General features: G+C 31.3%; 1 protein-coding gene across 1 annotated transcript; it reads right to left on the bottom strand.

The window, feature by feature from the left end:
- Positions 1-2,607: 2,607 nt before the first annotated feature.
- Positions 2,608-8,970, bottom strand: LOC111690505 (probable multidrug resistance-associated protein lethal(2)03659). The gene is made up of 7 exons (XM_023452998.2): positions 8,820-8,970; positions 7,073-7,303; positions 5,098-7,008; positions 4,682-4,997; positions 4,454-4,604; positions 3,309-4,257; positions 2,608-3,249 (listed from the first exon to the last, which is right to left on the bottom strand). The coding sequence occupies exons 1-7, from the start codon at positions 8,897-8,899 to the stop codon at positions 2,970-2,972; spliced, it is 3,918 nt and encodes a 1,305-aa protein (XP_023308766.2). The 5' UTR covers positions 8,900-8,970; the 3' UTR covers positions 2,608-2,969.
- Positions 8,971-10,132: the final 1,162 nt, after the last annotated feature.

Genomic DNA, 10,132 nt, shown 5'->3' with positions numbered 1-10,132 from the left:
ATTAAAAACAAATCAACTAAAAACAAAAATCATTTTATAATAATAAATTTATTATATCATCACAGACATATGGATAAATTACATACATACATACATATACATATGTATGTATATGTTTAATATATTGTTAACTTAATGTTGAAATATTGTAACAGAAATAGTTAAAACGACTGGGGAAAACCTATTTACCTTATTGCCTTATTTATTACAACATACCAAAGGTTTTAAGGAGCGCACAACAGGCCCGATTGTGGCCTAGATGTATTTCTTCGGATTTGATGTAGTATACATCCTTCTCTCAACCTAACCTAACCTATCAAAGGTTTATAAAACAAATTTGTCCTAGAAAACTTTGGAAAATGTTTATGAATGTATGTATGTAGACTTTACGTGTACCATACATTTAATATTTCAAAATATATTTGTTTATTAACAAAATATGGAGTAACGCTTTTTTGCTCTCAATTTTTATCGTATTCGTATTCCGGTTCAGGCAATTCAGATTATGTATTTAATAAACGTCGCCCGTACACACAAAAATATCAACATTAATATAACAATATATAAACATAACTATGATGTTAATTACAATGTAATTAAAAATAAAAAGAAAAAATTATATGTGTCTTTATTTTCTTATCTAAACTGTCAAGTGACCTAACATTTAAAATCAATGTCTTCCAATTTGGATGAACATCGATTTTATTACTAAGGAGTGAGATCGAAAAATTCTTAACATACATATATGTTTATAAAAAAGAAACCACTAAACTTACAGCTTTATTTTTTTTTTATTTGATTCAAATTATTATTACAATTTACAAAAAAAAAAAATATTTTTATAGTTTTAATCACTAGTGATGAAATTTTGAACCCTTTTCGGAAACCCTTCCATTAACGTTTTTATAGTGCTTTCTGTCACTTTGCTCGAACATGTAGTCCATCTCCGTTTAAAATCTACCACACTTTTGGACACCTTTTTTGTACTCTTCAATTCTCTTTTAACAAGAGCCCAATATCTCTCCACTGGCCTTAGCTCCGGGCAGTTTGGAGGATTTGCCTCTCTTGGTACAAATACCACATTATTGTTCTTGTACCACTCAAGGGCTTGTTTACCATAGTGACAGGATGCCAAGTCAGGCCAAAAATAAGTGGACACATTATGAAGTCTTATGAACGGAAGCAGCCTTTTTTGTAAACATTCCTTGATGTAAATTTCGGTATTTATAGAGCCCGTTGTAACAAATGATTGGCTTCTTTTGCCGCAACTGCATATTGCTTGCCATACCAAGAACTTTCTGGGAAATTTTGTCTGCTTTTGGGTCCTAAACTTTTCTTCAACATTCCCTCGAGCATCAGCAACATAAAATTTTTGACCTGGAAGTTGCGAAAAATCTGCCAGAACATACGTTTCGTCATCCATTATGCAGCAAGAATATTTTTTTATAAAACTTGACTTCAATTTCCGTGCTCTGTTTTTGGCCTCTAAATTTTTAGCAGCGTTCCTGTCAGGAACTTTTTGAGCCTTGTATGTTTTTAAACCTGCATTAGCTTTAACTTTTCGTACCAAATAGTCCGAGCACTGAGCTAACCGGTCTGCTTTCCTACCGGATGTGTTGGGAGCTCTTTTGAAAATGCGTTCTATTTTTTTGGCTTTAGAAACATCATGTGGACCATTCCTTCTACCTGAACCAGGTTTTCTATCAACTCACAAGTTCTCCCGGTACTGTTTAATAACATTGGAAACAGTTTGACGGCAGACCTTTGTATGCTTGGCCAACTTTTTGTAATTGTAAAATAAATAAATTTTTTTGAATTTTTAGTCGATTTTGGAAGTTTTTTCAAGAAATTTTGATATTTACATTTGTGTGAAAACCATTCCAGATAGAATGATAAAACTATTTTTTAATGGTGTATTGAATAAGATAATAGAATAGCAAACATGAAAAATAACTGTAAAACCAGTTTTAAATCCGGAAAAGTCGGGTAAGCAGATTTGTAACTAGTTTTTTTTTTGTCATCATCGATCAAAAATGAGTAGTTATTCACCCAAAAAGTAACTATTTACACTTTTCTCCATTACTGGGTTCGGTCAAGAACTATCGGACTTAAAGGTGGTCAAAGTTGAGTATTTTGGTCATACGGGGTTATATTCAAATAAGTGTAACTATTTAGCTATTGGTCCTAGCGAAAATTGTCCAAAGAAGTTTAGTTAACAGTAAGTTTCCAAAAAAATTACAAAAAAAAAATATATTTTTTAATTTTTTTCCAATAGTGCTAACTTTGGTGCAATTTTCATCCAAGTTTTTTGAGTTGAGTACTTATCACGAAAATGTCTATATATTATTTTTGACCTTCAATATAACTTGGTTCTAATATTCTAGAAAATTAAAGAAACATTTGCACTTTTTTAATTCGATGATTCGTTTACTTGAACGTTATAGGTACCTACAAGTAAATTTTCTGTCAAGTTTTTTTATTTAATCATTTCAAATGACATTTGTGACGTATGTAGATCTTAGGCAATTTTTACAGTTTTACTACACATTTGAATTTTGTACAAAATACAAGAACAGAACATAAACAAAAAACAAATGCATAATTTTGTATGATTTATTAAAGAAATAATAATAAAATTATAAATATCAATGATTTGTATAATAAAATTTTTAATAGATTTCATCGAAAAACGTAAAACAATAATTTACATATTTTTTTTAAATAACACTAATCAGATAAAGTATTTCCAATTTATTGTAAATACAAATATTCTATTCTAATTTCTACCTATATTATATAACAGTCAACATCTAGATATCCAATGTTAATATATGTATGTACATATAACAAAAATACAGTCTCTCTATTAATTATAAAAAAAGAAATGCTTAAGTCTTAATTAAAACTTCTTTAATAATAAAGAAGAAAATCTTTTGCTCTCGTAAAGAAAATTTAACAAAAATAGTTAATTATTCTGTCTTTTTATCGCTCACACGCTTACGATAGCTCTCCTCGGCAAGATGTCTTAAATATTGGGCAGTACCTGTACCAGTCTTTTCTACAAACTTATACAAGTAACCTTTAGTGTTTTGTAACAACTCGAAAGGATGCCCTAATTCAACTACATTACCAGCATCCACCACCAAAACTCTATCGTTGTCCATGACAGTATGCAATCTGTGTGCAATTGTAAGGACGGTGCACTTGGCAAATTTGGAATGTATAGCTTCTTGGATGAGTTTATCAGTTCTGTGAATGAAAAGAATAAGAATTAAAACTATTTTAAACAAGGGATTACATGAACTTACTCCGGATCGACGTTGGCAGTGGCTTCATCCATTATAAGTATTTTATTGTGTCGTAGAATTGCTCTAGCCATGCATACCAATTGACGTTGACCCATGCTAAAATTGGATCCGCCATCGTACATGCGAGAGGACAGTCCTCCCTCTAAGGCTTTGACGTATGGTTTTAACTTAACATCCTCTAACGCGTTCCATATTTCTTCATCGGTCTTTTCTTCAAAAGGATCGAGATTGAAACGCAATGTGCCCGAAAACAATATTGGATCTTGAGGAATAATCGAAATACGACTACGCAAGTCATGTAATCCCAACTCTTCAATGTCGTGGCCATCAATATCAATTATTCCTTCGTTCTTAGCCAAGCGAAATATGGCTTGTATAATAGACGATTTTCCTGCACCTGTTCGCCCAACAATGCCAATTTTTTCCATTGGGTTTATTGAGAAATTCAAACCTTTCAATACGTAATCACCTTTTTCAGAATAGCGTAATCGCAAATTATTAAAGATCATACGACCTTCAGATGGCCAGCTCTCGGATAACTTGACTAAAGGATCCGTTTCTAATGCTGGCTCTGATGGAGTTTCTGCATATTCGATAACTCGTTCAACACTGGTCATGTTATTTTCCATTTCAGCAGTTTGTCTCATACCCCACTGACACATTATTACCAGCGTCATGGATTGTGTAATGGCCAAGCCTACGTCACCACTATAAAAATTACGATCGATCAAAAGAAAACTGAAAGTCACTGCTAAAATGTATAAAACACAAATCAAGTCGGTCCAAAATGCAAAAGCTCTATTCGATGTAACATAGAGGTAAAGAGCTGAGGTGTTCTTATTTTGCAATCCATGAAATTCTTGTTCCAAATGCCGCGTAGCATTTAACGCCCGTATTGTTGTTAATCCTTGAAACGTTTGATTAGTATGAGAATATACTGGACTTCGTGCTAAAATTAATTTAGAAAATATTATTTCTTTTGAAATTTTGTGTGCTTAAGGTCTGTCTGAACAATTAAAATTTTACAAAAAAATGAACTTTTGGTTTTACGCAATTAAAAGAAAAATAAACTAATACCAATGCGAAAAGAATGAATGATTTTTAATATTTTCACCTTTATATATACCGTTGTATTTTAAACTTACACATGACTTCAATCCTTTTTAAACTACGACTAGCTCCGATATAAAGTCCTCGACAAAAATAAAGTAACAATATCATTATAAAAGCCGGTATTAGAAGCCAATAGTTTGCTATAGCTACAATAACAAGAACAGCAAACGCGTTGACGAAGAACTGAAAGAAGCAGAGACATCATCATGCAACAATGTTGTGACAATTCGATGTAACTGAAGAACGGAAAAGTCACTTACCTCCAAAGAATCTAACATAGCCTGTGGTAATGCCACATCTATATTGGTGATATCACTAGAAAAACGATTTAAAATCCGACCAGATGGATTTGTATTGAAGAAGTACATGTACGCTCGAATTATGCCATTAAAGAGACTATCGTGTAAACGTAACGAGATCTTTAAACTGATCATAAAAAAGCCAAAAGTGCGCATAATGTACAAAACTAAAGTAGCAATAATGAATATGGTATAGACTACTACTAGACGTGTTCGCTTGGAAGAATATTCGGAATAAGTCTCATGTACTGCGGGCAAAGTTTCTTCCCAAGTAGCCCTAAAAAATGAAGTAATATGATTATATAATAACTTTAAATATGTAAGATAACTATGGACATTAGAGTTACATAGATACATATGATATTATTCATACATACCATTTTGATATGAAAATATCCATTGTAGCCTGACAAGCTCTGGCCAATATAAAGAGTACAAATACGAAAATAATTAACCATGGCATACCCAAGGCATAAAAATAGGTGAAATAGGTAAGCAATTTGACAGACCCCTGCATTTGAAGTTCTTTGCGTTCTTCTCCTTTATCCTTTGTATCATCTGGCAATATTTCATTCGTTTTGAACTTATCATCTCTATCCTTATTAATTATGCTGTCGGCATGTTGAATACTTGCTTTCTGTTCACCTCCTTCATGTTCCAGGTGTACTCTAAAACGTATTGTTGTTTTAAGAGCTTCATAAGTTCCTTGCTCGGCGGCAATTCCATTTTCCATTAATATTAAACGATCAGTATCCTTTAGATGTTCTACGTGATGTGTCACTAATATACGAATTTTATCGGATAGAAATTTTTTAATACATTGTTCTAGCAAGCGTTTGCCAACATAAGAGTCTACGGCAGAGAGAGGATCGTCGAATATGTAAATATCAGCCTGGCGATAAACCGCACGCGCCAAGCTTATACGTGCCTTTTGTCCGCCACTTAAGCTAATACCGCGTTCTCCCACTATTGTCGAGTCTCCGTGAGGAAATAAAGAAATATCTCGCTCCAGCTCACAGGCATGCAATACCGCCTTATAACGTGCCTCATCGTATTTTTCGACAAATAGAATATTCTCTCGTATACTCGATTCAAAAATCCACGCTTCTTGCGGCGCATAACTTATGGTGCCATTTACTTCGACATTTCCCTTAATAATTTCCAATTCTCCCAGTATAGCATTAAGTAATGTAGTCTTACCAGAGCCAACATTGCCAACAATGCCTATAAATTGCTGTTCGTGAATGTGAGCATTTACATTTTCAATGTGGCTCAGCCTCTTATCAGATTCAACTTTGTCCCAGCTAGCAGACAAGTTGTGTAGGATTACTCCCTTCTTTATAGCTCTGGGATTGTGAACACGACCACTGAAATTTCCTTTTTCATCATCGTCGTCCATTCCGAAGTTTTCTAATCCTCCATCCGCCGGATCTTCACTCTGCATTAGAAACGTGACAACACGACGAGCACATACTGTCGTTTCAGCCCAAGTAGTAACTGCCAATGGCCAGAAGTGTAAAAGGGAATCATTTAAAACATCATAATATGACGATATAATGAACACCTTTTTAGCAGTCACAATATCACCAGTGTAGACGTATGATACCAAGCTAAGAAAAAGTGCCAACTTTGAAATCATTTCAGTACATTGTAGAGCCGCGTAGATGTTCATGGAGCCCCTAATAGCTTTTATTTCTTTCTTGCGTATTAAGGCAATTAATTTTGCAAACGATTTTTCCCAGGCATACATTTTTATAACCTGCATGGCTGTTATTATCTCATTCATTAACTTAACACGGTCGTCTCCATGTTCCGCCGACTCATGCCTAAAGTGCGCAGAGGCTTTAGCTGCCCATGCTTGTAGTGGTATAAAAATTACAATAGATGCTAAGCCAACAATCGCTGGCCAACCAATTTCTAAATACATTATATAACCCATGATACATGCCTCGATGGGCCCTTTCCACAAATCATGAAAGAAATAAAATGTCATATCAAATTGTGGTAAATCTGTTGAAAGTACCGCTATAGCAAAGCCACTCATTCCGCTATTTTCTGCAGTCACCGAGGAACGTAAACATTTCCGATAAACTAAACCGGAACAAGCCAAACGTATACGAGTTCCCGTTTCAAATAGGTAGAACATGAAGGGATGGAAGCATAGCGTTGATACCAACGAACACAGAACAATGCCAGTGGCATAGAGATATGCCTGATTTTTACTTATGTCCGTTTGACCCTCAGAAAAAAAGGACACCAATCCACCGAGAAACAATGGCTGTGAACAACTTGAAAAGCGAAAAGCAAATATTAAAAATATAATTTCTACTATACTTTTCGTTATTGACTTACTGTATAGAAATTTCCAAAATTGAATACAAAATGCATGTTGGTACGAATTTCCATCCGTATGCTCTAAAAATCATATGCAACAAGTTCGGCTTTTTACGGCGAACCTCTCGTTCCCAATGCTTAATAAGAGCAAACGAAACATTTTTGCTATCCAATGTGGGAATATGTTCGTAAAGATCATTTGCTTCCAATTGTTCTCTATAGCCTTTACGAAATGTCTCTCGTGTCCACCTGTAACAAAAATCAATTCAAAACAAACTTTCCGTTATTGTTTATGTACATGACACGTTATCATAATCATTAGGTTCAAAAGAAATCTTGCAAAATAAAGTCATAAACCATTTTAAAAAGGCCACATTAGTGAGTATTGACTTTTGATTTGACTGACAGTTTTAAATCCTCCCTCACATGAGTAGCATACTACTAATAACAAACGCAAAAGCACGAAAAAATATGGTGTCGTGTATTTTTATTTTTATTTTTTTTTTTTATTGATAAGACAAACACATCATCATCAATGGACGAGTAAATAAATAAATAGTATCAGTAATATTTAATATCAAAATTTAATTTATTAAACAATTTCCCTTTTTTATTTCTTTTTTGTCTTCTATTTGTTGGTATTTTATTTTTATTATCAAATAATTTATGGGCAATAAATAGTCAGCCAGCCAGCCAGCCAGCCATCAGATTCTAATGGCCAAACAATGAAAATTAAATAAACAAGTTCTATTAATATAAAAACAGTTATTTATATACGGATATTCTTTGCACGAGTAATAATATAAGATATCTATGTATTTAAAACCTTTTAATTCTTTTAAATAAAAATTTTTAATGCAAATCCTTATTTTTTAATATGATGAAAAAAATTACAACTACAATAGTGATCAAACGAATTTCAACGAATTCAAACAGGTTTAATAAAAATTGTTTTGTTATTTTCACAAAACAAAACTTATTTATGCAGAAATGTGTTTTCCAAAGCCCTATTCGAGGGGTACAGTTGCATGAAATAATGAACCGATTTCAACAAACTAAGTTCTTGGGCGACGATAATCGACTAATAAAGTGAGCCGATTAAAATACTTCAAGGTGAGCGTAGGAACAATATTTAACAATTAAAAATATATTAATTTCCCTGATAAACATTTTAAATTATTCAAGCGATAAAAACAAATATTTTTGAAATAGCATTATCCTAATTCCTTCATTTCTAGTTCGACAAATTTTTATATTAAATAATTATTAATTTAAGGATAACGAAAATAGTCTAACATCTAAAAATCATATTTGCATAAGTTTATATTTGAATAAGTTTAAGTTTACTTTGTATATATGTTTGTTTTCGATTTATTTTTTCCTTTAATATTATTACTATTATTTCAACGAAAAGTGTGAAACGACGCTGCACCAATATTTTTATATTTTAGACAACCATCATTAAACATTCGAAGGTACACTTAAATAAAATTCCAATGTGCCATAACTAGAAGTGGTACTTATCAAAATTCTTAAGCAATATATTTTGTCACTGTTAATTATTAAAGTGATTTAAAATTATGTCTCAATTGTTTTAAAATTCAATGGACTATTTATTACTGAGATCAGTTGTTGATATCGAAAGCAATGTGTGTCCACTATAAAAAATTTAGAAATTGTTTGTTAGATACTATTTGGTTTGTTTTATTTATTTATTTTTATTATTTTTTTTAAATTTTTAACATAAATATTTTGTAATATTTACCAGAAGAACCATTTTGATAAAAAATTTGCTTTTAAAATAGGATTTGGTTTACGTTCACTGTTTTCTTGTGATTTATTCATTTTATTAGTATTTTAATTTGTAATCAAACACACATAACCATTTTTTAGTCAATTCCTTATTATAAATTAAATTTATAATTTAAAAATTGTCTCGTTTTTTTTAATTGATTTTTTATTTTCTAACGATACGCGCACACTGAGTTCTCCATTCGATTTGACCACTATTTTAACCTGTGCTAAGAAGATATAATTCACAATTAAAAACAACTACACATTGAAATTCTATAAAAATTAAAGACGAAATAAATTAATTCACTACATTTGATGATTTTATCTAAATCCTTATTGACAGGATTCATCATATCAACAACAACTTAAAAAGTTAAAAAAAGTAAAAAGCACTATCATTACGCGCCCTCGAGTCTATATATTGTTATTGTTTACCTATTGTATTTTAATCGTTATTTCTATTTTTTAAATTAGAATAAAATTGCTATAGTATGCTGCTGCAATCTAAGTTATGGCAAATAAAAGTTGAAATAAATATCTTATCTATAATAAGTATTTTGACTTGAATAGTACCTATTTTGATTTTGATGATCCAAAGAGAGAGATAGTGCGAATCACATATGTAGGTATGTATGTGAAGTTATTATTAAATACTGTAAGTGGTATGTATCTAAAAATAATTATTATAATATTTGCACAAACTGAAAATAATTGTATTGTACTGTATGTATACAGTTTTATTAACGGATCAAATTCATTACAAAATAAAACTCCGTATCAAAATAAAAATCAAATTACCAATGGTTTATTGACAGATTTCACTCTTCTATGACTTTTGTTGTTGTTCATAAAAAATTAAAATATTTTTTTAATCTATTAGTATACGCAATTTTTATTCGAAAACAATACTAACTCCTTAACTTATTATTAGGAAATGATTACTTACTTAACTCCCTATTTGTATGCGAGCGTGGTAAGTACTTTCAGTATTTAATTTCTGAAAATTGCAAAAAATAGTAAAAGATGTGTTCCAATTATAACTGATCTTTTGATTTAGTATGTGTTTTTTAATATTAATGTAATTTTTTGTTCAATATTTTAATAAAATATATGTAAAAAATAACAGTTACATATATTTTTCGAATATTCGATTATTCGACAAAAATTGTTCGAACTAGTCTTTATTCTAAATTAGATTTTTTGTATTTGTTCAAAGAAAAGCAAATTTTTATCCTCGATTATTCGAATAACCCTAAAATATACCCTATACAAGGCACAGACGAA

The sequence above is a fragment of the Lucilia cuprina genome, chromosome 4, assembly GCF_022045245.1.
Source record: "Lucilia cuprina isolate Lc7/37 chromosome 4, ASM2204524v1, whole genome shotgun sequence".
In the NCBI taxonomy this organism is placed as follows: Eukaryota; Metazoa; Arthropoda; class Insecta; order Diptera; family Calliphoridae; genus Lucilia; species Lucilia cuprina.
Note: the sequence above shows the minus strand (reverse complement) of the source record. Positions and strands in the feature narration are given on the sequence as shown.